Source organism: Branchiostoma lanceolatum, chromosome 14 (genome assembly GCF_035083965.1).
Source record: "Branchiostoma lanceolatum isolate klBraLanc5 chromosome 14, klBraLanc5.hap2, whole genome shotgun sequence".
In the NCBI taxonomy this organism is placed as follows: domain Eukaryota; kingdom Metazoa; phylum Chordata; class Leptocardii; order Amphioxiformes; family Branchiostomatidae; genus Branchiostoma; species Branchiostoma lanceolatum.
Window position 1 is genome coordinate 3,190,205 of NC_089735.1, and position 27,789 is coordinate 3,217,993.

The 27,789-nt window shown below is 42.5% G+C and overlaps 2 protein-coding genes across 3 annotated transcripts in view; one reads left to right on the plus strand and one right to left on the minus strand.

Moving 5' to 3' along the window:
* LOC136448455 (wings apart-like protein homolog) overlaps positions 1 to 16,225 on the plus strand; it is a 29,126-nt gene extending 12,901 nt beyond the window's left edge. For both annotated transcript variants that reach the window (XM_066448019.1, XM_066448020.1), the window contains 10 exons: positions 1,920 to 2,153; positions 2,719 to 2,830; positions 5,634 to 5,737; positions 6,468 to 6,714; positions 7,137 to 7,252; positions 8,113 to 8,262; positions 10,548 to 10,734; positions 12,017 to 12,105; positions 12,455 to 12,550; positions 12,964 to 16,225. In XM_066448019.1, the coding sequence (XP_066304116.1) occupies positions 1,920 to 2,153; positions 2,719 to 2,830; positions 5,634 to 5,737; positions 6,468 to 6,714; positions 7,137 to 7,252; positions 8,113 to 8,262; positions 10,548 to 10,734; positions 12,017 to 12,105; positions 12,455 to 12,550; positions 12,964 to 13,029 (1,401 nt within the window). In that variant the 3' untranslated portion in view covers positions 13,030 to 16,225. The remainder of the gene's footprint in view (positions 1 to 1,919; positions 2,154 to 2,718; positions 2,831 to 5,633; positions 5,738 to 6,467; positions 6,715 to 7,136; positions 7,253 to 8,112; positions 8,263 to 10,547; positions 10,735 to 12,016; positions 12,106 to 12,454; positions 12,551 to 12,963) is intronic.
* Positions 16,226 to 16,740: 515 nt separating this feature from the next.
* On the minus strand, positions 16,741 to 23,660 carry LOC136448456 (DNA damage-inducible transcript 4-like protein). The gene is made up of 2 exons (XM_066448021.1): positions 23,279 to 23,660; positions 16,741 to 18,489 (listed from the first exon to the last, which is right to left on the minus strand). Exons 1-2 carry the CDS (start codon positions 23,541 to 23,543, stop codon positions 18,023 to 18,025), a joined length of 732 nt encoding a protein of 243 aa, XP_066304118.1. The 5' UTR covers positions 23,544 to 23,660; the 3' UTR covers positions 16,741 to 18,022.
* Positions 23,661 to 27,789: the final 4,129 nt, after the last annotated feature.

Sequence of the window (27,789 nt, forward strand, 5' to 3'; positions counted from 1 at the left end):
GTGCACTGCTGATGTACATGTTATACTACAGGCCCTGTCCCTGTGCACTGCTGATGTACATGTTATACTACAGGCCCTGTCCCTGTGCACTGCTGATGTACATGTTATACTACAGGCCCTGTCCCTGTGCACTGCTGATGTACGTGTTATGTTACAGGCCCTGTGCCCTGCTGATGTTGTACATGTTATATTACAGGCCCTGTCCCTGTGCACTGCACTGCTGATGTACTTGTTATATTATAGGCCCTGTCCCTGTGCACTGCTGATGTACATGTTATATTACAGGCCCTGTCCCTGTGCACTGCTGATGTACATGTTATACTACAGGCCCTGTCCCTGTGCACTGCTGATGTACATGTTATACTACAGGCCCTGTCCCTGTCCCTGTGCACTGCTGATGTACATGTTATATTACAGGCCCTGTCCCTGTGCACTGCTGATGTACGTGTTATGTTACAGGCCCTGTCCCTGTGCACTGCTGATGTACTTGTTACTCCGGGGAGGAGGTGTGACCTCCTTCTGGGAGTATTGGGAATGTATTTGTTTGCGCGTTCGCAGCTATAACTCACGATCACGTCGTCGCATTGGTGTGTAACTTGGCATATCGTTTGCCTGGTTCGGCGTGGTGATGCACAATAGCTTTGTTACACCATAACTACTTTAAACGTCAATCCAATATCGTAATTGCACCCCTATAATTAATGCTATGTCCCACTGCCCTGCCATAGGGACCATGTTATAACCGTTATGCATGACTGGAATACTTCAGGCAGATACGGGGTATAAATCTTCCTTACTTGCTGTGATCGTATAGTCACTGTTACATTGAAAAATAGACAACGTGCATCACCACACGCAACCTAGCAAACGATATACCAAGTTACATACCAATGCGGCAACGGGAATTGTGAGTTTTAGCTGCGAACATGTGTAGAGTGACCTCCAGTCTGTGTATTAAGTATGCCTTGTCCACTCGCAACTCGCTTACAGTATGTGCGCACGGGACGGACGATGCACTTTTACGCACAGTGTGAAAATGGGAAATCTCTGGACCTTCAAACTTACCACACTTGTAGTTTATAATACGGAGGCTGTGACAATGTAAAAAGTTTACGCAGGGGATGAAAGATTGTTGAGAAATATCTCTCAGAAAAGTGCGCGCGCCAGTGTCACTTCCGGGTGGTTAGATCCGGTGACCTTTGACCTTCGTGAAATGTTACGATAATATAAATTAGCCTTTTTTATTGCAAATAGCTTGATAGCTATAGATCAGGCCGGCCTGCAATAAATTGTGGAAAGAGGATTTACTGCATATTTGTGATTTCTGATACATCTTAGTTGTAAGGCTGAATGGTTCGTTGATAATTGAAAAGGGGCCATCTAGATCTAACTTTGTGACTTTTCCCGGAATTTCTAGATCCCATCTATGTCATGCTGTAAAAACATACTTTTCAGCAGGTTGACCACTCCTGTATTGAAAGAAAAAGATAAACAAACACTTTTTCTTTACTTGCTCTAAAACACTACTTGGACTGTGCAGAGATGCAAAGTTTGTGTGGGTCAATACTTGTACATACTATGAATACTTCACGGAGAATTGTGTCCTACGGACTCTTGTTATATTACAGGCCCTGTCCCTGTGCACTGCTGATGTACATGTTATATTACAGGCCCTGTCCCTGTGCACTGCTGATGTACATGTTATATTACAGGCCCTGTGCCCTGCTGATGTTGTACATGTTATATTACAGGCCCTGTCCCTGTGCACTGCTGATGTACATGTTATACTACAGGCCCTGTCCCTGTCCCTGTGCACTGCTGATGTACATGTTATATTACAGGCCCTGTCCCTGTGCACTGCTGATGTACGTGTTATGTTACAGGCCCTGTGCCCTGCTGATGTACATGTTATATTACAGGCCCTGTCCCTGTGCACTGCCCTGCTGATGTACATGTTGAGTCGGGACAGGATGAACATGGACCTGGACTCCACCTGCCTACAGCTGATGATCCAGCTGCTCTGTGTGGACGCACAGCCGACAGAGCCGACCGACGGGGCCGTGCACGGACGAGAGTACAACAAGATCAGGGAGAAAGTCCAGCAACTCTGCGAGAAGACCAACAACAAACATTTGAAGATGAATACCATTTCCGTAAGTTACATTTAACATGTCCCTGTGGCGCAAGTGGTAACGCAACCCCGCTGCTTCGCCATCTGGATCAAATTCTGTGGATCCGAAGGGCCCGTGTCGAACCTCAGTGGTCGACTCGAGCTCGGACATGTTGTAAGGGATTGCATTCGTCATTTCGGATGGTGACGTAAAGCCAGCGGCCCCATGTATGAGGGAGCTGGCGGCCCCATGTATGAGGGAGCTTTCACAAAACCTATATATGACATTCAGGGATGGAAATACATGAACCTACGGCATAGTCTCTGCAGCACGTTGATGAAGGTTAGACATCCAGGTAGTACGATACGCCAAAAATAGTTACTCAAGCAACTGGATAAAATTTTTGAAACAGTCAGACGTTTCAGACAGCATCTGCTGTCTTTCGTCAGTGACTAAGGGTAGGACTGGGAAACCAGGTTTTATACCAAAACTCTGAATAGATGTGTTAATGAGGCTAAGACAATTTAGGATGTCTTGACAGTCTTGGCAGTACTTGTATCTTATCTAACAGCACACAGCTTACATTAAGATTTTTTTATTTCCTCAGGCGGGTTTGCTGGCAATGGAGTGTCTGCTGACCTTGACTTCTAAGCGTGCTGGAGATTCCTTCAAGGAGGAAGTCAGGAAGTTAGGTGGTCTAGACCGGCTGGCAGATATGGGTGGGTACCACACCAAGGTTTCCTTCTCTTCTATGGTATCATGGCAGGGTTTTTCTAGAAAAATTGAATGAAAGGGAGCACACACAGGCGAGGGAGCAAATTCTATGTATTTATGGGAGGGAAGACTGTATGCTGGATATTAAGCTAAAAGCCGAATTCGACGAGAGGCCGCTGGGCTGACACAAGAGGGTGCAGCGCCCCTCTTTCCTCATTTAGATGAACCCCTGGACACTGAGTATCACACCAAGGTTTCCTTTTTAAACGACCAAAACTTTGAGGCGAGCAACAATTGCTTTGTGTTGAAGTAAAGTTTCAAACTTTATAATGGAATGTACCAACACAGATGAGCTTTCAGGCTAATATAAGGTTTCCTTTTCTTCTATGGTATCATGGCAGGGTTTTCTGCAGTTGTGCTGTTAACTGTTACATGCATTGTCAGGCTTTTAGGTGGGATTTATAGACAGGGCGTTCAAAAATGTGGGAGGGGGGTACTAGAGTTCTGCAATGGGCTCTTAGTGTAAGGCATCCTGGAGTCTCCCTGACGCCATACAAGCTGATAGCCTGTCCATAGTTTTAAGAATGCAATAGACCCCTTTCCAAATACCGCGGCCATTTTGAATCCAGGCCGAGCGCACGTGGTTCGAGCGCGGGAAAAGTCAACACCCGGTAAGACCAAGCCAGCGGTAAGGCGTCCCCAATAGAAACCAGCGTTGAGTCATCTTCGGCGGCGAGGTGTTCTCCTCCTCGGTGAAATCCATCCATATATTTGCATGGCACAAGTAGATGATATTGTTGTGGACACTTGGACTCGGTATCGGCCAGTAAAATTGTGAATTTCTGCTCCTTTTCCACAGTTCCTGACGGGATGTTGAACGCGCGCTACGGTGATCGAATGTAAATATGTTTACACTGCGTGCTTGTAGTTTCCCTAATAACGTTAGCTAAATTCGAGAAAAATCCCACAAAACATACACTTTTCGGGCTGGGATCCTTATAGCTACGTAGATAGACATATACAGAATTTTACCGGTTGTGACCGTAATTTTGGTCCATGCCAACTTCGCCTGGGAAAACACGCGTTGAGAGGGGGTCGTGTGTTCTGTCTAGCCTTTCTTTCTTTTCTGTCTAACTTTTCCTTTCTTTCTTGTTACATCGCCCCGCATGGCGATATTTGACATTTCCGCTGAATGCAATCCCACAAAAAAAGACGTGTAGGCTTGAGCTTAAGGTCATTTTTGTTTAGTCTCTACCAGACTAACCGCGCCGGCTACGGGGAGATCATTTGCCGGGGGACTTTGGCCATGGAGGGTTGCAATATTGGACCCCATCTCCATAGCCGACCCCCTTCATACATTTGACTCTATTTGGCCAATTGCCACTATTTTCCCAGCAACCCGTGGAGACTGGTAGAGTCTAATTCTGGTTAGGAATTTAGCAGAATTTCAGCGGCTTCTTTTGACGAGTTTTCTGAAATATCAAAACCTAAAGTACGTGAGTGAAGATGGAGTGTTTTCACTTTGCGCCGTAATATCTTAATTTCCGTCGGATGATATTACAGAAACGTGAAAATATAGGCTTGAGGGCTTTGCGAGTATAGACATTTGACGAAACTTCGGTGGCTCCTTTGACTTTGACGATATTCTAGTGCCAAGATTAGTTTGATGAAGTTCGTGAGTGAAGCAGGGGGCGTGTTTTCTTTGTAGCGTTTCATTACATCACTTTTCGCGGAAATATTTTCGATTTCCACAGGATGAAACCCCACAAAAAAAAGGAAAAATATCGGCCTGAGGTCCTTCCCTCCTCAAGTCAATATTATCTAACGTTTTTTGGGTTCCATCCGGTCAACAGATATCTGAAATATTGCCGCGCAAAATGATTTAAAGAAACGTCAGATACAGTGGAAAACGCACCTTCACTCACGTACTTGGAGTCCGCAAGACTAAATTCTTGGAATCCGAAAAGATCGTCTAAAAGCCACCGGAATGCTGCAAAATTTGTACCCAAAAGGACATTGAACGCGCGCAAGCCTATATCTTAATGTCTTTTTTGTGGGATTAAATTCAGCGGAAATGTCAGATATTGCTGAGCGAAGTCGATGTAACGCTGCACAGAAAACACGGCCCTCCCTCAAACTAATGTAATTTCAAGATGATGTTGGCATTGTCACGACAACCAAAAGGCTCAAGAGTCATACCTAAACTTAGCTACAAGGATCCCAGCCCGAAAAGTGTTTGTTTTGTGGGATTTTTCTCGACTTAAGCTAACATTATTAGGGAAACTACAAGCACGCGGTGTAAACATATAAGCATTCGATCACTGTAGCGCGCGTTCAACATCCCGGCAGGAACTGTGGAAAAGGAGCAGAAATTCACAATTTTACTGGCCGATATCGAGTCCAACTGTCCACAACAATATCATCTACTTGTGCCATGCAAATATATGGATGGATTTCACCGAGGAGGAGAACATCTCGCCGCCGAAGATGACTCAACGCTGGTTTCTATTGGGGACGCCTTACCGCTGGCTTGGTCTTACCGGGTGTTGACTTTTCCCGCGCTCGAACCACGTGCGCTCGGCCTGGATTCAAAATGGCCGCGGTATTTGGAAAGGGGTCTATTAAGTTCCATAGGCTTCCATATAGATTTTGAATGGATTCTGTGCTGAAGTTATTCTGAAATAAAGTAGTTGTTAGAAATGACGTTATTGAAAGGGAGGCCTGAATTCCAAGGATTTGCACGCTGATTTTCTTTTCCCAGGTTTTTGCTGTAGTGAAGGGTTGTTCTAAAGTGTCTGTTCCCTCTAGTGATGGGTTGCGAGGCGTGCCTTGGAGATGGGGAGAAGAAGCCAGACGACCCGGCCATGCTGCGGCTCAGGAAGATGGACAGGTGTCTACGGGTGCTGGAGAACGTACGTCATCACATTCCTGTCAATCAAAATGAAAAATCCAACCTCGATTATGGAGGATACTGTAAATGCAGAAATGTTTGCGGTGGTTTTAATGTCTGCGGTTTTCGCGGTTAACTCTTTACCGCGAACTTAAAACCACCGCGAAAAGCTGTTCCATTGTTTGACTGTAGCACTACTATTGCTTCAAACGCAAACTCAAAACCACTGTCAAGCACTCGATTTTCTCCCTACCGCGAAATTAAATCCCTGCAAACATATCTGCATTTACAGTATGTCATACTGTATGTTTTACCAACTAGGGCTAGCCCTTTGTAATAGCCACAGGCTAGTTGGGCAGCCCTGACTGTGTGCCCTTAACAGCCAAACGAATAAATAAGTGAAAACATTGTACTAGCTGAATGCATGACAGTTTTCCCTTTCCACTAGACAGCGGTCATTGAGCAACTGTACAGTAACCAAAAATGGATTTGTGTTACCCTTGATTTCATGATTGGAACATGATGCAAGATGTAGAAGTATGATTTGAAAGATGACAAAGCATACAAAATGTAAAAGAAAAATTGTTCTTTATCTATGAAATTCATGAAGCGATCTGTCGAATCTTTTGTTGCTCAGCGGTTTATCTCTGGTTGCATTAACTTGCAAGATTTTAGTTTGACACCTCTATCAACTATCGAGCTTACCGGTGCTGGGATTAGAACTCATGACTCTGTATCCACTTCTCCTCCAGATGACTTTCATGAACACAGACAATCAGGGGTACCTACTTTCCTACAAGGACGCGGAGCTTGTTGGCGCAGTGGTCCGGGCGCTCAAGTCCTTCACGAAGATGTGCGAGCACTTCTCGGACGACGACTCGCTTCCGCTGAACAGTCAGCACGAGGAGGACGACAGTGTGCTGGCCACGCCGGGCACGGTCGTGCGGAGCTGTCTGCTGGCGCTGCTCAGGGTGCTGCTCAACCTCACTCATGACAACGGTACGTAGCTTAGCTGTTACGTAATACTAATAGTCATTTAGTTCATGCAACTAATACTGGATTGTTGGTCAACTTACATTAAAATCATGTCAGTTGTATGTGATTTCTTGACACACTAGCAAAGTAATTGCAAATGATATATATCCTTGCCTATGCAAGTACAGTCTTATCTACCTTAACTTAACGAGGTAACACTTATATTTCTAAAAGTCTTTAGTCTTTTTAAAGTATACTTAGATGCAGAATTGAGAGTTGTTGTTGCTATTCTTGCTTCATGTGTGTATTTTACTAGACATGTTCTCCCCATACATTAAAAAAAGGTGACTTTTCCCTTGGACAATACAAATTTTTTAACACATCATTTATTGTAGTGTGTATTGACTGACCAGTACTACATATGGTTATTTTGTTTTGTTTCCCAGAGTGGGGCAGCACGAAGGTTGGCGAGCAGCCAGGCCTACTGAAGACAGCTCTCCTGTGTGTCCTGCTGGCCCCACAGTACCTCCCCACAGAGCAGCGCTTCGACATGCATGTACTGGTGAGAGCAATCACAGCAGGGCTCGAAATCCATTTTTGCAAATAGGTGCACTGGTGCACCCTACCAAGAGAATTAGGTGCACAGAAAGAAATTTGGGTGCACCACATGAAATAAAGTTGGATGTCAGCAAAAAATAATTACAGTTTAATGCTCTTAAAATTATAATTAAGAACTCCAATCTGTAATTCTATAGCTTCCAATTTTCAGAAAAGTAGTGCATCAAAGAAAGTGCAACAAAGGGTTATATTGCTTTTTCTGATACTGTTTACTAGTGTACTATTAGTACCTTTACCCTATAGCCTACAAAAATATCTTGGGGCACCAGTGCACCCACTGTCAAAAATTAGGTGCACAGCTCCAATTTTGGGTGCACACAGGTGCACATGCACCCAGTATTTTGGGCCCTGCACAGAAATCACAGAACCCACAAATTCTAGAAAAAGTGGGAGTTTTGGTCTTCCACTGCCTCCAAAAAAGAAGTCAAACCCAGCTTGTCTAGATATAGCCAACACTAGTATTGGGTAGTCTATTGCTACAACAATGTCAGTCACAGTTCACTGTCACATGTATGTTTTTCCCAAAATTCCTACAATGTACCTGCAATTAGTCATTGGGCGATAAAACTTTCAATCACAAACTGCGTAGTGGCAGGGTGTTTGGCCCAGAACCCAGAGGTCCTTGGTTCGAATCCGGGGTCCCCTGATTTGTCCCCCCGATGCTGTGCCCTTGGGAAAGGCACTTAACACGACTTTCCTCACTTCACTCAGGTGAAAATGAGTACCTAGCTTTGATTAGGGACGCCCCCAAGATATTTCTATGGACCAGTTTCAGAAAAAAATGCTTTTATTTTCAATCCTCAGGGTTTGGGGCTACTCATCAATCTGCTAGAACACAGCGCCAAGAACCGCCGTCTGCTTACGGAAACGCGGGCTCCGTTTGCGTACGATTCCGTGGGAACCAGTCCGGAACGCCGCGCCGTGGAGACCACTGCAGTGGAGGCTTTGATAAAGGTCGGTGACATTTTAGTCTAAAAGCTTACTCTGTAATTCACTTTATATTCACGGTAGCAAAATTTCACGGTGTAAGGAAAATGTACATTTTCACTGAACTCTAACTTCACGGTGGTGGAAAGTGATTTACAGACGGGATGTGTGAAGGAATCATAAATAATTACAGCAGATTTCCCATGGTGATGATAAGTTCATGGTACAGAGGTGACCGTGAAAACAGTGAACATAAAGTTACAGTGAAAGAAACAAGGATTACAGTATTTATTGTAGGTAGTGGTGCGGATCGGTCCGGCCGGACCGGTTCCGGACTTGTAAAACGTTTAGGTTCAAGTCCAAAAAAACCTAAACGTCTGGAAACAAGTCCGGACTTGAAAAAAAATTCTCTCACTCAAACACTCCTTTTTGTTTTAAACCATCTTAAACCTTCCTTAAATCATGAAATTTGCACTAGAAAAATATGAAAACATTGCTGTTTTTGTGTTTATAACTGAACTTTTGTGTTAATTACTGACTGTATATAATTCCGTATATTTAGTTTCAAATTACATGTAAAATATCTGCCAATATGCAATTTTACATGTAACACGAAAAAAATATTCCAAAATTATTGTTCAGGTCCGGACTTTCAAGTCCGGACCTGAACCTAAACCTCTGGACTCGAGTCCGAACCTAAACCTAAACTCGGGTTTAGATCCACACCACTAATTGTAGGTCATAGTTTGGTGGGTCTTCCGCAACGAGTGAGAGCTGCCTTGGCTGACCCAGTGTAATGAATTATCTCATTTTCAATAAATACCAAAGTGCAAAAGCTAGGACTAGTAAATCCCAGTTGTTCCTGGACAGAGAGGCAGTGGCTGAGAAGCTATTTTCTGTTGATCTGTTTGTGGCGTCTGTTGACTTGTTATTGTTGATCCCTAGCTGTTCCTGGACAGAGAGGCGGCCGCACGTGAAGCGTAGAGTAGGACTGGATAAAATACTGGATACTCCTGCTATGATATGTTTGTTGACATGTTTTTGTTGTTCGCGTCGTCCCCAGTTCTTCCTGGACAGAGAGGCAGTGGCGTGAGAAACTATTTTCTGTTGATTTGTTTGTGGCGTTTGTTGACTTGTTTTTTGTTGATCCCTAGCTGTTCCTGGACAGAGAGGAGGCCGCCCGTGAAGCGTAGAGTAGGACTGGATAAAATACTGAATACTCCTGCTATGATATGTTTGTTGACTTGTTTTTGTTGATCCCTAGCTGTTCCTGGAGAGGGAGGCGGCCGCCCGTGAAGCGTAGAGTAGGACTGGATGAAATACTGGATACTCCTGCTATAATATGTTTTTGTTGGTTGCCTTGTCCCCAGTTGTTCCTGGACAGAGAGGCAGTGGCGTGAGAAGCTATTTTCTGTTGATTTGTTTGTGGCGTTTGTTGACTTGTTTTTGTTGATCCCTAGCTGTTCCTGGACAGAGAGGCGGCGGGGTGGGAGGCTATTTTCTGTTGATTTGTTTGTGGCGTTTGTTGACACTGTCCAGACAGCTCAAATCAGGAGAAGCCAGACTGATGCACAGCGCAGAAGAAAAGCGGATCCGCAGAAAAGAGCTTTGCAACAGAACTGAGTCCAGATGTACAGATGTGATTTTTGTGGCAGAGACTGCCATTCTCGTATAGGGCTGTTCAGCCATAGTCGATGCTGTAGGGCTGTTGTGAATTAGGATTTTACCATGGTCAATACTGACCGACGGAGGCCATATAATTGTTGACTTGTTTTTGTTGATCCCTAGCTGTTCCTGGAGAGGGAGGCGGCCGCCCGTGAAGCGTAGAGTAGGACTGGATAAAATACTGGATACTCCTGCTATAATATGTTTTTGTTGGTTGCCTTGTCCCCAGTTGTTCCTGGACAGAGAGGCAGTGGCGTGAGAAGCTATTTTCTGTTGATTTGTTTGTGGCGTTTGTTGACTTGTTTTTGTTGATCCCTAGCTGTTCCTGGACAGAGAGGCGGCGGGGTGGGAGGCTATTTTCTGTTGATTTGTTTGTGGCGTTTGTTGACACTGTCCAGACAGCTCAAATCAGGAGAAGCCAGACTGATGCACAGCGCAGAAGAAAAGCGGATCCGCAGAAAAGAGCTTTGCAACAGAACTGAGTCCAGATGTACAGATGTGATTTTTGTGGCAGAGACTGCCATTCTCGTATAGGGCTGTTCAGCCATAGTCGATGCTGTAGGGCTGTTGTGAATTAGGATTTTACCATGGTCAATACTGACCGACGGAGGCCATATAATTGTTGACTTGTTTTTGTTGATCCCTAGCTGTTCCTGGACAGAGAGGCGGCCGCCCGTGAAGCGGAGGGCACAACGGAGCAGGCGGAGCAGAGCGGTGAGTGGCGAGTCACGGGAGATGGACTGGAGTGGGTGAGCGGAGACAGCAAGGAGGAGGAGGAGAAGAAGGAGGAGGAACCCAGCTCACAGGAGGATGAGAAGGATGTGCTCTCTAAAGGTGACATGTCTTGTCTGTTGCAGTGTGCATGTAGTGACCCTCCCCAATACAAGTATTAGTGGTAGGCCCCCAGATGGAGGTTAGAGAGAGAGAGAGAGCCCGGTTCTCTACCACGGGTGTCACACAGACTCAGACAGAGAAGGGTCCAGTTTGCTGGTCACTGCCTTCGGACAAGTGAGGAGATTATCTCCTCACTCATTCTGTGGAGGCCCCGGGGAAAAACACGATCCAGAAAGCTGACTTTCCCGGGGGCTCTATCTAGTTTCAATTCAGGTACAATTCCTTGCTGTTTGAGTAGCAAGGTACTGTATATTTTTACAGGGAGGGGTTGCTATCCCTTCCCCTTTAATGTGCTCCAGGCACCTCCTCAAACTCGGGACCCCTGCCGAAAGATGTGTCATGTCGTGTCAGGCCAAAGAAAAGTAATGAAAACAATAGGGTTGGTAGGTAGGGAAAATTAGATGTCCCTTCCAATTGGTTGACTACAAAAAAAAGGCTAGGGCTGGCAGGTTTTGGCTTAGGTCAGTCAGCTTAACTGGAAACATTTTTCCCAGGCCTCACCAATGATGTTTATAATGTTGTCCAGTTCTCTATTGTTGAGGAATTATTTGTTCTTGTCTCTATCTCTAATTCTAGGGTTACCTAAAAAAAAACAGGTCGTCACAACTGTATGCTTCTGGTAAAACGGCATATCTGTCATGCTTCTGAGAATGAATGTGTTTTCAACTGGAAATATAGAGGATAGAAAAGCCACACCTCGAGCACATAAAAGAACCCACCACACTTATTGAAAAGAGTAGGGGTCATTCCTGGTGTGAATGGATCAAACCTTACAGTCTGGTCCAGGTTTGCATCTTGAAAAGGTGATAGTCACCTGTTATGTCAATCCTTCCACAAATGTGGTAAATCTCAAAGAAAAGAAAAAAAAGATTAAAATTTTTTTTTTTTTTTAGTATTCTTTTAAAACTTTTTTTAACGATCTCGCCCAATGCAAGGCCGTAAGAGGCCACTTCTCGGCATTAAACTACTTGAACTAATGTGGCATAGGTGAGAGACAGCGGTGTGTGTTTGTTTTGAAGGTTTGTAGGTTGTATTCGGTGGGAAAGCAGTGGGCTGGGAGGGAATTCCAGAGTTTTGCAGTTCGTGGAAAAAAGCTGTTACTGTAGAATGACTTAGAGGCTGGTAGTTGTACAGTATAGTGGTGTGAATCAGAGGAGAACCTGGCAGTAAAAAAATGACATCAATTTTATAGCATAATTTCCTCCTCCGTTCCCCACTACAGCACTTCACAAGGCAGGGAAGCACATGGAGGACAGCATCGTGTCGTCGTATGTAGCACTGCTGCTGGGCTGTTTCGTACAGGAGAGCGAGGTTAGTACTTCCTGCAGACATTCAGATTTTTCCGTTAGTTTCTGTGAAGAATTTCAACATATTCTTAAATGACTGGATAAAAAGGTTATTTGATATGATACTTTACTTCAACTCAAGCAAATGTAGCTCACCTCAAATGTTTTGTGTGTTCAGTCATATGTGGAACCTTCCCGACCTTTAGTCTTACACTTGGGCAAATTTTTACCCAACTTTTTTTCTTTGCACACTCCCATCAGTTTTTAAGTGCCCAGGGAGCATGTCATCCTTATAATCAAATCAGTATGATGTAATGTCATCTACATGTATCTCTCCTGTGTTTGAATAGTGTTGTGTTGCCCCCCTCCCACAGGGTAATGTAGAGTCAGTCAGGCAGCATCTTCCCAATGGAGACTTCAGCAGGATGGTCACCATGCTGAAAAAGTTCCTGTCCTTCATCAGTCTGACGGTAAGAGTGCTTTCAGGGCACAGACCAGTTATAGATGACTGTGCGTAGTTAGGTAGGTAGGTAGGTAGTCGACGTGCTTACGTACCATGTGCACCGTCGGGGTTATACCGCAGAAGAAATTCAGCTTGGCTGACGTGTTGGCAGGCTTCAAATGTGCCACACCCTGCGCACGTAAAAGAACCCACCACACCTTTCGAAAAAGAGTAGGGGCATTCCCCGGTGTGCGATGGTCCAAACCTTACAATCTGGTCCGGGTTGACATCTTGAAAAGGTGATAGTTCACCTGTTATGTCAATCCTTCAACAAATGTGGTAAATCTTAATAGAATAAAGATAGAATAAGATAAAGTATGACATATGCATATATGTTGGAAACACGACTTATGTTGTCTCCTTTTATTTTCACCTTTCCAGAATGCTGTGGGAAACAAAGGTGACATGAAGATTGCTCACATCATCGATGTGCTGGAGGAGTGCTAGCCATCTGTACCTGTACATATCTTTATATACATATAATAATGCTCTTCTGACGAGAGGTCTGTAGCTATGTCTAAACTACTCCGATATACAACAAAGAAATATGGGACCATTTTTGACTCCTGGCCCTAATGGTGACGATGACTTTGTGACAGTGTATAGAGAAAAAAAAGTTATAGATCATCGTTGTTGATTTTGTAGCTCGGATGACACATTCCACCCAAATGTAGAGTAACTTCACCGAACACATTTTCACTCTAGGCACACAAGTTTCTTTTTTCTGACTTTGTTTTTTCTTGATAACATTTGAAGAAAAGTCCATTGAGGGGGTGGAAAAGACTGAAGAGCTAGGGCCTGGGGAAAAATGTTGTGTTTCTGATTACGGTCTTGCAAAAATTAGGGCCTGAGGGTAGGGATTCACTTTTTTGTCTTTCAGCCAAAGTGATTCAACAAATACAATTGGACAATGTAAAGATAAAATCATGACACTGGTATTTTTAACATCATATTGTATTTATACAGATAAACACTGTACAAGGACAAGTATATTGATAAACTGAAGAAAGAAGTACAATATCTACTGCACATTCTATTTCTAACCACCCTCATTAAATCAGGACCCCTATCGCTCCACGTTAGCTCGCTCGCGTAGGGGCCCTGATCTTCTGTGCCGGTAGACATGGTTCTGGCGCCGTTACTGACAGTTGCTCATGAATAATTGATGAGCTATCCTTATTTGACGGTTAATTTGTTCTGAACCTAAAGTAACGATGTGAGACATAACCTGATTGGTTGATAGCTTCCCAGCGTCCTTTGCGCTTTTGCTTCAGATGCGGTTTAGTAAACCCTCTGATTGGCTGAAGCTGTTTTGGTAGTGACGTCGCCAGAACCATGTCTACCGGCGCTGAAGATCAGGGCCTCTTCGCGAGAGCCAACGTGGAGCGATAGGGGTCCTGATTTAATGAGGGTGATTCTTACATGAACTGTTCAAAGCTTTAATTTAATCTGTTAACAGTGCGATATATAGCAAAGTCTGTTATGAATTTCATCACTCCGATGTCAGGAAGTTTTATGTAACTTGCCAGCAATTGACAAAAAAAAAGGCTACAGTTGTCAGGTTTTTGCTGAGGTCTGTAAGGTAAGGTCATAAACACAGCATTTTTTTCCGAGGCCTTGTTAGTCAGTCTCTGTGTGGGGAAACATTTCCTGGCTGGCGTTCTTTTATTTTTGGGTGTCATTATGCCATGGTAACTGTTAACCCATATACTTTGGATTGGTAGACAAAAATACTAAGACAGGCTCTGCCACTGAGGCATCGCCAAAAAAATGATAATGAGTGGCTACAATATAGACAATTTGTACATTAGCTACGTCATTAAATTGTGTTATAATAGCAGACATGTTCTAGTATCTCTGATATATATGATTGAGAGAATTTTTTTCTAACGTGTCAAAATCACAGAGAGGCATAAACGAATATGTATATGTGATACCAACTTCAGTTATGATAACCAGTATGCATGTTGTATTTCATTGTGTGACTTATTGGATTCGAACCCTAGCCCCCTAGCTTTGATACAACCACACTTATTTGTGCTTGTAGATCAAAGCAATTTGCCTTTGATTATATGAATGATACTTATGACTCCAGCCAGCTTGGTGATGTTTCCCCGATAAAAGTTGACTTTGTGAGAAGATATATTTGTATGATTGCTGGGCAGATTGTTCTGTATGATTGGTAAGGCTGTTCAGCGATGCACTTTTCCGAAAAAAGGCATTGTTGTAAATGAAAGTGTGGAAAAAAGCAGGGTAAAGCTATAACTCATTCACAGATTCTGGTTGGTTGATACTTGATAGTACATATTATCAACTCAACATTCCAACGATGAGTGATAGTGGAACATGCAACTGCCTGTGTATGTGATGTCCCCACATTTGGCCAGAGCACTTTCTTTTTTTGTGAAAGCTATATTTGTTTAAAGACACAGTTATGAGGTGCATATGAAACAGTTGAAAGGCTGATAAAACAGGCCCCACTCCTGAGCCATTGCCAAAAATCTCATAGGCCTAAAGATTTGGAAGTGTCAGTAACCAAAATATTCACATTTTCAGCTGTCGTCCTGGGATAGAACTCATAGAAAATGCTACTAAAAATCTGACTACTCAGGAAAAGTCAATAGTAGAAAGGAATTTGTACATTTCTTGTTCTCAAATCTCATTCTGCTTTTCCTTTTCTTCACTTTCTTTGAAATAATAAAAAGAGGAAAGGTGTTTGCAATATGATGACGTTCACACCACAATAGTTTATTAACATGTTAGGGATCTAAATGAAAACACTTTTTGAAATTAAGACTATCAGAAAGTACCGGTAATCAAAATTGGCATGGAGATATGTTATATTGTGAGATTATTGTGACCATATTCTACAATTATGTATCTCAATGATTATTGTTGAATTATATACAACTATAAAGTAGGTGCCTTTTTTACACTACAGAAATGTTGTTACCTGTCAATAGAGAAGACATCAGTACGCTTACTGGGGTTTTGTACTTAACAAAATGTATGACAAATTATATGTTCTGAGTTATTTCAAATGCTTGCTGATATACAAGTAATTTTTGCTAAGATTTCTTCATTTAAGGACTAGATATATTCAACATGTCATCTGTGAACCGCCTGTATAGAGTTCTCAATACAGACCTTTAGATTTTCTGGACTTTCACAACAATTAACTGATTGTTATTAAATTGATAAATGTAAATGTAGCAGATCAATTTCTAAATAGATTGATTGAAGACATTGTTAAACTTTGTTACGAATTCTTTGCATCAAATGAATTTATGACATAGTGTATATTTTCTCATCCTCACACACAAACACATTTCATGTTGTTATTCACTTTTACTTCCTACACTTCACTAGATTTGTTTAATGGATTGAAGGTTCTGAAGAAAAATGGGCCCAAGACTATATGGAGATCTGTAACTGTTTAATAATGGGCCTGTTTACAGGATATTTTTTCTGACGTTTTGTTTGTTTTCTTCAGATATAAGTAGGACTGTGCCAGTACAGTGGTATTTACCATGTAGGTTGGTTTATATCCCTTACTAGACTAATCTGTGTATTGGTTGGTCGAAGGTAATGTATTTGTAAATCCGTGTGTACAATTTTGTCAATAAAGACTGATATAAAAATACTGGGGATTTATTTGTCGTTTATGTTCTTAGGAGTTTAGACATATGTTATGTGGAAGACAACTTAGAATGTGAAATAAAATTGAAACCATAATTCATAATGATTAAAAGCTACGTTAAAAGATGGTGCATAGGGTGGCATTCATCTCCATTTCAATAGCCCTTGGGCCACACAACTTTGTGAAACCTGTACAGCAGGGGGCTAGTCAATAAAGCTCAAAGTTTGTACACTGGAGAGAATAAATTTGCCTGGCCAGTTCAGCCGCCATAGCCATAGGGTTACATTTACAGCTGAAGACTTGACTCCTGCCCAATTACTTCCCTAGTTTTGCCCCATTCTTCTACTATCCATAACCTCTTAGGAAGGCCTGGTGAGTCTAGTGTATAACGGATGCTAGTGAGTTTGCAGAAGTAACTTACGTTACCATCGAACCCCGAGCTTTTGAAAAAGCTTCATCTCAAGCATTGTTCATGTGTCCTAAATCTACCGTTACCCTTTCCAAACAAGACAACAAAATTCCGTTTAATGGTCTTTATTCGGAAAAGTCAGTTAAGAATCTCTTGCCCCTCACGAGCGAGTTTCAACTCATAATGGACTCCCTTTGCATACTTGGTATTACCAAGGACGTTATATTCACCCCCTCATGTTATTGCTAGCAAAACCTGAGCTTCATAACAACATATTCATATAACAAGCTCACAATAACTTGAATAAGGCTTGGAATATATATAATATATATCAAGCCTATGTCTAAGGCAGTGAGCAAACTTAAGATTACAAAAACTTTGAGCAGCATATATACTTGTAACTGAACTGTACTCGTAATCATTTATTTGCTTAAGCATCTACATTATAATATCTAGTAACCAAAATATGCTATATAAACTCTGGGTGAGTCCTTCATGTGTTCCATGTCTAAGTCAGGCATCTGTACAAAGACACGAGGATCACATCACCCGAGGTGCAGTGAAGGTACTTGGAGCCAGCCAAGTTTTCACCCAACCCAGCACCTATAAACATCTTAAGTCGACATCCATCCTGAGCTTCTTCACACAAACTTAAACGGTGAGTTGTATGAACATGAAGAGCAATGCAACTGCTGCGAACAAATCTAACATCCAATCTGGCGCAGAATGTACCATTACAACTTGTTCGCTTGTCAGTTCCTTTTGCTCGAAGTGCCAGCTTCATACATAATGTAAAGTGTTCAACAACCCACTTGATAACATAAAAGGTAACAAAACAAATTTAAACAAAGGTATGTAAAAAAAAAATTCACAGACAGTCTGTATATCATAACTGGAAGCTTAACTGCCCTCAGAGCTTAGCCTTCCATTGAGAACTGCCAACATGTGAAATTGCTAGTATTTGTCACTTGGCAGTTTGGGCAACATATTGCCTTGTAACAAGTTTTACCTGAACAATTTTCACTGACAACTCCTTCAAGTTATCACACAAGTATTTAACACTATTTTGGCAGTTTGCACACTTAGCTGCTTTGTCTATTTGTCCTTTCTTGGACCTGAGCACCAGCAAATACTGCAAGCTTCAAATTATTGATGCTCAGTTACAGCTAGTCATCAAAGAGGTTTGCCCTTTCAAAGGGGTACATCTCGACCTGACAGTGTTTTGTCTAATCATTGCCTTCTTCCAGCTGCCATTCAGAACTTCCTCCTTATCTAACATCAGCATGTCCTGACCAATCCAAATTGGCCCCATTGCGCCCAATCACAGTCTTTCTTTCGCATTGTCCAATCACAGTCTTTCAGATTGTCCAAGCAGCGTCAGTCCCCAAGTGTTACCGAGGGTACTCGATGACTTCGCTTCTCTTGTCGCCGAGACGATACAACTTCTTCTTGACCAGTCTGTACCCCGAGCTGAGCGTGACTGTTTTCTGTCCTGAGCACCCCGAGAACGGCAGGAGCGCCCGTAGCGTGTTCAGCCACGCAGCTCGGTCTCTCCTCAGGGTCAGCGTGAGCTCGAACGTGTTCACCGTGTCCGGGTCATAGTTCACCCTCCCGACCTGTTTGCACACATCGGAGTCTTCGTACACGGTGTGGATGAGGCACCCCCGCAGCCCACAAGGCTCGTTGTCTGACATGCGCATCACGTCCCTGGCGATCTTCTGCGTGAGGTTGTCGGGGACGACCAGGTTGCACTGCAGGTATCTTTGCCGCGCCCTCCGCAGGGCGTCTTGCAGCTTGTTGGAAAGCCGCTCACAGGCAAAGTGATCCATCGTGTCGTCTAGGTGCAGGAGGGACAAGTCTGGAAAATATGGTGGGAGAATACAACATTAATATTCAGTTATGAATTCATCTATTGGTTCAGCATGGAACATGTAGTTGCATACCAGGGTTGCCCAACATTCGCCCAACATTTTGTTGGTCAAAACCAGTTGGTTGGCTTTTGCAACAAAGTGAATTCATTCATTCAAAGCAATAGAAAGACATAGGAATGCATCTATCATGACTTGTGCTCCTTCCCAAGTATTTGTTAGGTGTGTTGAGTTTTTGCTTTGGTTGCTTACAAGCACTCGATCTCCAAGCAGAGGCTCTGGCTTGTTTTTGATGTCACCAAAATAGAATCCTCCACAGAAATATGTCAAAAACCTAACCTCAGAGTCTAACCTCTGCTTGGAGAATAGATTTCCAGTTTTAAATGCCCATTGTTGTTAATCTCCAAGCAGATCTACACCGGTGCAAAAATTGCATAAGCTAGCCAGGGAAGGACCTTCTCTGGCTAACTTATAGTTATACGATTTTTACACTGGTGTAGATCTGCTTGGAGATTACATTGTTGTATGGGGCCAGCTGGGTTGTATTGTCACATGATCCCCAGAGAGGCTCCCAGTGGGGGAATGTGGCACCCTGGTAACAAGATCTGCTGAGCTAGCAGTGAGTGCCCCACAGTGCAAACTGGGAGATACCAACATTACTTCATTTTGTGGGAGTGGATAAATTTTGTAACTATTTCATGCTTCTAACTACTATAACAGGGCATTAGGGTTCATAAATTATTGCTTAGCATTCACTATTTGTAACGTATGTAAATATCTAGTCTATGATACAAGTTTATAACGATGCACCGTTCTGATAGCTTTCTACCACCACCCCTCTAAAAGTGGTATGATCTAATAAGGCAGAAAAAATAGGACAAGCCCCCAGCAACAGCAGCATCTGTATGACAATGGTAGCCTCCAACCAGGCCCAATGGATTGCAAAGACCATATCCAACTGGAAGAAGGAGCTTGTATAGCAATCTTGGGTTGCAAAACATACTTCTTCTGCCAGTTTGATACGGTCTTCCCAACCTATAGATCTGCTTGGAGATTATGACAATGGTGTTGTATAAACCATCCATCTTCTTCAAGTTCTTGGGTAGTTACTACATGCAGAGTTAATAGTGATATATGTACTGTGCAGTAATTTTAACACCTCTACCTTTTGTGGTGGATACTCTATCATGTGCGGTTAGCTATGTTGCAAAACTGTATTGTACTTAGGGTAGTTCAAGAAGGTTATAGTAAATAAGGGAGTAACCTTATTGGGCAGTTGAATATCTAAGTACAGTGATATGCTTCGCATTGGCCTGCATTTTTACTCCACTAATAAATAGATTATAAATATGGATAAAAGAGAATTTGATGTCCCTTTACAAATTTTAAGCCAACACACCGAACGAAGAGGCCTATTGCAACTACGAAACAATAAAACAAATAATTGAAATACAAATGTTTCTCAAAATTTGCAAGCCCTGTAATTTTTTATTTCAACTTTATCATTACCAGCAAATTGAGAGCCTAAGGCCACACAAATTTAATTTCTTGGTTAACGGAATTTAAAAAAAAATGCTAGATTAGAAAATCAACTTGAAAACAGAATCTCAGAGGAAAGTTTGTACTTTGGTGCACACAATTTCAGGGAGTGAACAGGGTCAGGGGCAAGTTTTCACCCCAGCCTTCTGTTTTAATGTCCTTGTGCTAAAATTTTATTTAAAAAATCTGTTAACCAAGAAATTAAATTGGTGTGGCCTGAAGAATACAAACATATCATATCTCATCTAGGCCATCGAATTCGGTTACCTAGGGTCATTGACTCATTGGACTCTTTTCCAGTCATTGACCTGATTGAATCCTGGGCCAATAAAAGGGCTCAGCCGCATGAGTGCAACTCAAACACATCTCTCCCATACAAACAACACACGCTAGGTTCACATCAGAGTAATCAACATACAAAACCCTGCAGAATCAGCTTTTGCTAATGTTTGTTTTTGCTTTAGCACTGAAGCCTTTGCTGACCATCTGTATACCATGTAAAGCAGCCCTGATTGGCGGACAATGCAGGCTAAACTAACGCACCACACCTGTCTCACATAGATGTCCTCAGGTAAAAGGTGTTTACCTAGCCAGGTAAGTACTAATATTGGATCGTCTTAGTGGCGATCTTAGCTAGTAAAATGTTTAGTTTTCCACCAAAGACTGGACATTCTGAGGCAACGACAAAGGAAAAACTGTTCTTGTAGGTGGAAGCATAGATGTTACTAGCCAGGATACCGAGCCCTCGATTTAATAGCGGGCCTGGGTTCCAATCAAATGGGTATTGAGTAACTCAATGAAATACAACATGTACACTGGTTAGTACTAATATTTGATCATCTTAGTTGGAATCTTAGCTAGTAAATTGTTTGGTTTGCCAAAGACTGGAAATTGTGGGGGAAGAGAAAGGAACACATCGGCAGAAAATACTTGTAGGTGAAAGAGTGTCGTTTGCAGGCTTTTACATTTGCACGGTTTATTTCTAAACACGATTAGACATGTGTGCATATCTTATCTAGCTCCAGACAATAGCGTTTACAGTAACGTTATCTTGTTATAAGGTCAACATAAAGAACAATTTCTCCAGTCGTATCCATTGTTCGTCTACACCTGCACATGTGCTGAATCAGCAATCCTAAACAGCCTAAAATTGCTGCGCCCTCTAGGCTAGGAGATAATGATACATAGTCACAATGACTTAAACAATGAAATGCACTGCTTGTAAGGACGAAACCATGAGCTGAACTAGAAACTAATACAAAGACTGGCTTTTTATATCTTACACAATCAAATATTCCCTCACACAATCATCTTGTAACTTCACATCCACTGATAATATTATGAGGACTCGTTCACTACTATGCATAGTGCCTGTGTTCCAAAAAAACTTCATAATCTGCGGTTTAACAGCCTGGTTTACACCTGCATGTGTCTAACCCTTATATGCCAGACTGGTGGTGGGCCACATCCTCACCTGTTCCAGGTAACATTACCTGGCAGGAAGGACAAAGGTCACTTGTTCCACCTGTCTTCACGTGAAGAGCTCCACCCGACCAATTAACAAATTATGGGCAGTCTGGAACCTTCTCTCAAACTCACAACCTTCATTATCTTCCAATACTAGATGTACATTTTTAATTTTAGCAAATACATCTCATAATATCATAATATAGAGCGACAGAAACATTTTGTTTAGATACCACATGACAATGAATTATATGTGAAACATGTGATCGCAAATGAGTCATACGCTCCTGTAAAGGTGTGGGGTTAGAGCTAGGTGTGGGGTTAGAGGTACCGGTTGGAAATCGGAAGGATGCCACTACCCACTTCACCGCACAGCCCTACCCTAAGAGTCACCTAGCCTGAGGTTATACTAGTAGTACTATGCTTATACTGAATATAGATTATAGTAGCAGGAAACAATAGAAACTTCAAGGCCTGGCTTACAAACCACAAAGAAAACCCAAACCTTTCCAAAAAGGGCATAACCCCTTTGAGGAAGGGGTAACTAAGGCATAGTATGAAAAATTCACTTTTCATCCTATTACAGCATGCAGTTTTTGCTTGGTCAGTTCAAAAATATATAAATGCCCGGTCAAGGCGACCTCGGTTATTTTGAAGAGTTGCTGGACTTTACCTGGTACAAAGTACAAACTTACCTGTATGTACAGGTACAAACTTTACCTGTGCGTACAGGTATGTACTAGCAGGATATCCTGACATTCTTCTGAAATTTGACCCTTTCAACTAAATTCACCTGCATGGCCATATATAGCTATGGGGGAAATCCTCTACTTCTGTGGGAAATACGGACTTGCAGGGCTTTTTCCTGCTTTCTGAAAAATCTTTTATGCATTTTTCATAGCCTAGAGCTAACCTTGCTTTGCACTGATACAATTTGATGGCCTCATGTGTTTGTGTGAATAAGGAAAATGGCCCTACAGGTAGGAAAGGGCTACTCCAATAATAAAGTTACCAGAGTTGTAGGAAACAGAGTAGTCAGTACTGTTCTTGTTTAACAATTCACACATTTTACCCATGCCCTAGCAACAGCACATGACCCTAATTTTCTCTATCAGTCTATGGACCCAGCCAGGCCCAAGGGAACAAATACCAGATTGCATCATACAAGGAATCACAAGCCTGGAACTCATCAAAATCTAGGAAAACTGACCAGAAATTGTTCTGATTAATTTCTGGTCAGTTTTCCTAGATGTTCTGTAAAATTAGTCTTTCGCTGAATCCTAACTAGCCCCCAGAAAGAAACATCAGTGTCACTGCCATTACAATTTAGAGTGTGAGCATTTCGCACTAAAGGCATGGATTATGCAGTGGAAAGGAATTAGATACAATACCGTAAATGTCATAAAATAACACAATTTATCATCACTGTTGACAGAGCCCGGGTGCCAACACCAGGGATTCTGATTTAAATCTCTCCAACAATGGACATGTCCACCCAGGGGTGCTCAAAACCTCATTCTCCCCGTGAAGTAAAATTACACCACTTTTGTTTCAAGGGTTTTCCTAGAAAATCTCCCATTTCGGAGCAAAACTCATGGGTTAACGTAGAAGTCTATCATACTCTAAGCAAAACTACAAGTTTGGATAACAGAAAAGTTTAGGTGCAAGCTGTAACATGTTCTTTTTCTTGTCCAAGAAACTTGAGACGAACAAAGATCTTGCGCAATACCTTCTTGCCGATTTAAGAAATGGTCAAGAAAAAGGCGTACCAACCTTCTGTGGTGTCAGTGCTCTTATATCTGACTTGAGGGTAGTTTTCTCTCCTGTCTGCATCTTTCGTGTAGTCTCTTTCGAAGACAGAAGCAAGCGGTGGGCTGGTTTCGTGGGTCGGGGCGACGAAAATGTCTCCCAACTTGGTAAGCAGCTTCTGCAGCGCGGCGAAGAACCCGTCTCCACCGTCGGTGGCGACTTCTTCTCGGACCGGGAACTCGTCCCGAGACGGTACGTTCGGGACCATGGAGACGTCACACTTGCACATGAGGACCGTAGGAGGGAGGGTGATGTTGCAAGAAAAGGGTTTTGTGGCGGAGAGCAGATTTTGTTCCTCTCTTGCCGACCGCAGACGCGACAGTGGTGATCGTCACGTCGGACACGTCGGGCTTATCAGCTGGTACGGTGGGCGGGGCTTAGCTAAGCTTGCCTTATATGGACTGATCCGCTTGGCATAATTACACTGCTGGTTTTGCAATTTTGTCGATTTAATCGCAGATTTAACGATGCAGATACAACATATAGTTAAAACAGAGCAATTTAGTGAAGCTTTATCTTGTTTGTGGTGAGAAATTAGCTTTTTTGTTTCATTTGTGAAAACAATATTGCGGGAATCGGAGCAGACGAACTCTCTACTCGTTTTCTTCTGTCTGGCCTTCTTGGAAATTTCCAACATGCTGGCCAATCAGATCGCTCCATTTGGAGGTGTGTGCCGGTATGTAAATTTATGTAAATATCCCGACGTCTCGTCTGGACGCAAAAAGTCTAGTTTCTACAGCCGCGGTCAGGGTTTAACATATTAAAGCAATATCTGGCCGATTCTGACCCATTTTCTTTTTGCTACCGTATCTCAATGTTCCCGTTTTCTGTGACATTGCCTTATAGTATAGTAGCTATGAAAATATAGGACGCAATCGGCCCAAAACCGGCATTATTTACACACGAGCCATGGTGCCTGGTTGAGAGGCTTGTAAAACCCGCTACGTGGCAAACCGCACGAAGCTCCGAGTGCATTCGCGGACAAAACCTTGAGTTGTCATTCGGAGTTGCAGAGTAAGAACTTTTCAAAGTCAGAAACAAGTCTCCCTGCAAATGTCACTTTTGATTTCTATTGAAGCTCTTTTCCCCCCGCTTGTCAAGTGACTTTAGTTACTTCATCTGATTAACGTTATAATTTCACGGTTAGGCTGCACCAAGTAATTTTTATGGATGACGTCCTTTGGAGACCCTAAATCTAATGCGTGCGTCTGAGTGCCACTGAATATTTAGCTTTCCTGGGGCTCGGTTTAAGCCTGGGTGCCATCATGCGTCCGTAGTACCGTTATAACTATCATAGTAAAACCGCTGGCTTAATCATAATTATGATGGCGCCCAGCCTGGATGCCAGACCCCCTAAAATATATAGTATACCACACGATATATCATAGACATTGGGGGTCTGGCATCCAGGCTAGCTAGCTAGTGTCAGATGTCTTATGAAGAGCACAGTCATAATACAATATATGTATACCCTTTAACCGTAGGTATACATGTACTACTACAGTACATGTACTAGTACTGCATGCGAGATCCAGCTAGAAACAGGTGCTATTATCGAGGTCGCTCACATGACCGCTCATATGACCAAAAGGTCACTTGTCCTGGGTCAATATTTTATGTCATGTGCTTACGTGGACAAAACTTCACGGGGTAACGTTACGACTATTCAATAAAGCAATACGGGCGACAGGGCACCATAGTGATAAATCAGAAAGGACACATCTAACGTTACAGAACCATTGACAGGACATATGCAAAGACATGCACTTGTGCACACTTTGGTCTGAGTCTCTAATTTGCAAGGGTGTCCATTTTTTTTACAAGTCACATACCAATTTCGCAAGGAAGTTTTATAGGCAGTTTGAATTACGGTACAGATTAACTAAGTAAGTGGACATTTCCCTCAGCCAAGGAGGTTTAAACCTCCTTGCCTCAGCCAAAGAGAGACCATTATTTACCCTGAATATCGGACTGCGCAACTAGGTGATACAGAAAAGCGTGGTGTTATGAGAAGAATAGTGCATACGTCACAAAGTTCAATTTGAAAGGCTTAAACTTTGATAGAGAGACTTGGGCAGTAACGTTATAGATATACATGTAGATAGTAGAATACTAGTAACCTCCCAGAGCAAGGGGGTTCATCAATTCCATTGCTTTTTGCATATTTTGTCACCTTGTGAGGGACACTTTTGAATGTCTTGTGACCGCTACTCCGGCTTTGTTCTATTTCAGGCGGTTCACACTTTGACAACCTGTGAATCTTCCATTGTCCTGTGACATTCTGTGCCCTTGCCGCCCCAGACCTACTGATCGTCAAAGCTTGCCGACAAACAAAAGACCTGTATCTTTTTTCGTCGACATAAGTAGATGTGTGTATCATTAAAAAAAGTGTTACCGCCTATAGTAAGATGGAAATTAGCTCAAAGTGAGAACCTTCTTGCTGTGATATATGCCGACTGCCTTTGTCTTTATGACATGCTTTTTTGTAGCCAGTACGCCCTGAGTCGTAAATACATTGTACATGTGTGTTCACGGCACTGTTTAATGTGGCTTAGAACATGACCCTCTTTCCTCAGCCAATCAGGAGCGTGTATTTCTTGTGGGAGGGCGGGGCTGTACCAAATCCACATAAACTCGCCCCGCCCATCCTTTAACTATTACAAGGGAGATAGCGAGGAGACTGAGTTATCATCAGAAGCTATTTTCCACGCGTCGGCCAATGGTATTCTAACGGGCACAGGTTGCCAAGTATGGGTCTGTTTCGGTTTCTGGGAGCCTGATTTTCTAGCTCCTAGCCTTACTCTCCAAGCAGAGGAGTGGGTCCGGCAGGTTTTTGGCGTGTTTTTAGGCGTTTTTGTCGGGCTATCTACTTTGTCATGGTTTCGTTGTCTCTACAACCCACGCAACCAGAGCAATAAAAACTCCCTTTGCCAGTTGGATACGATCTTTGCAACCGTTAGATCTGCCTGGGGATTTATACCACACAGCACACAGGCCCACACCCAGCAAATGTGTGGCTTTATGTTTTTTATCCTATACCTTATTTATTTTTGCTAATCTTGTCGGTCTTTTAGCCTACCTGGAATAAAGGACATTACTAGCTGTATATGCCATATTATATAATGTGTACGCTCCAACTTGTCAAGAGTATGAAGCATGTATGATGTATGTGCCTCGAGTGCGTTACAACAACCTCATTACTCACATGGGTACCTACTGGCTGAAATAATACAACCTGGTGAATAATATACAGTATATGTATACGTAATAAGTATGCAATGTACCCGCGTGACCCCAGCCTTCTTTGATGTTTGGCTGCAATTCTTAGAGCTGTCGTAAGAGGCGCGCAAGCCAGTACAAATCTCAACTAGGACGTGGGACAATACACTTCGCGACTCACGGCTTTTAGCCAGCACATCGGAGCAACCCTAGATTTATCGACAATCGTGTTGGGGTCTCAAATGTGAAAAGATCTAATACCTAGCTGAGACTACCTATACTAGCCTTGCCATACTAGTAATCTACAGTCCAAGTGCACTACAGTTACACGTAATCTCCAGGCAGATGTTCTGCAACGGTTATTCTCGCTTTTCTTTTGCATTTTCATTTTTTACGTCCTTTAATGGTCCTCATTTTGTCCTGGGGGAGTGGGTAAAAACAGAAAGACAAGCTTAAGACAAGTTGGAGAATGATATGATTTTTCCTCCAACCATCTGCTTGATGGTTGGAATGACGTCACTGCCGATGACGTGTCAGTCGTCATCTTCGACCTTACGTTCAAGTGAATAGGTCACAAACTGTTGCGAATGATATTTGTATATATATCGGCCCCCTTTTTTGTCTTCACGTCATTTCAATCACATGTAACGATAAAAGTCATGAATGAAATTGTTCCTTTTGGAGCTATGATTATGTTAACGTTGTTGTTGTGACTTTATCCAAGTCCTTGCTTTATGAAGTTTTAATATCCAAACTCAAGTGTGGGGTTGTCATTTATTTTATTCAACATTGAAAAAAAATCACAGTCGGCCCGACGATCACGCAACACAGAATAGAATTCACCTTTCATGAAGCTACCTACACCTCCAATATGACATCCATACCTGCAGAAATATAACTTTCTGCATAAATTAATAAAAAATTAGTATAACACACATTCCGTTGTATTCACCTTTCGTAAACCTACCTACAAAGACATAAAATGTGCGTACATATATATAGACATACCATACATAGACATATATAAGAAACAAGACAAGTTATAGAATGTTACAATCTTCCCTTCCAACATCTGCTTGAAGATTGGAATGACGTCACAACCGATGACGTCAGCTTCGACCATACGTTCAAATGAAAAGGACACAAGTCATGGTGGAAGATATATTTAGATATATACGTCATTTAGCTTGTCTCAACCTAGCAATATTCCGTATGCTATGGGTGATATTGGAGGTGTAGGCTACCATGCCGAAGAA

Bases quoted from the DNA above. Each gene is read 5' to 3' on its own strand.
- LOC136448456 (XM_066448021.1), bottom strand. From the start codon at position 23,543: ATGTGCAAGTGTGACGTCTCCATGGTCCCGAACGTACCGTCTCGGGAC. The intron at 18,490-23,278 runs GTTGGTACGCCT...CATATTTTCCAG, and splicing joins GAGCACTGACACCACAGAAG to ACTTGTCCCTCCTGCACCTA.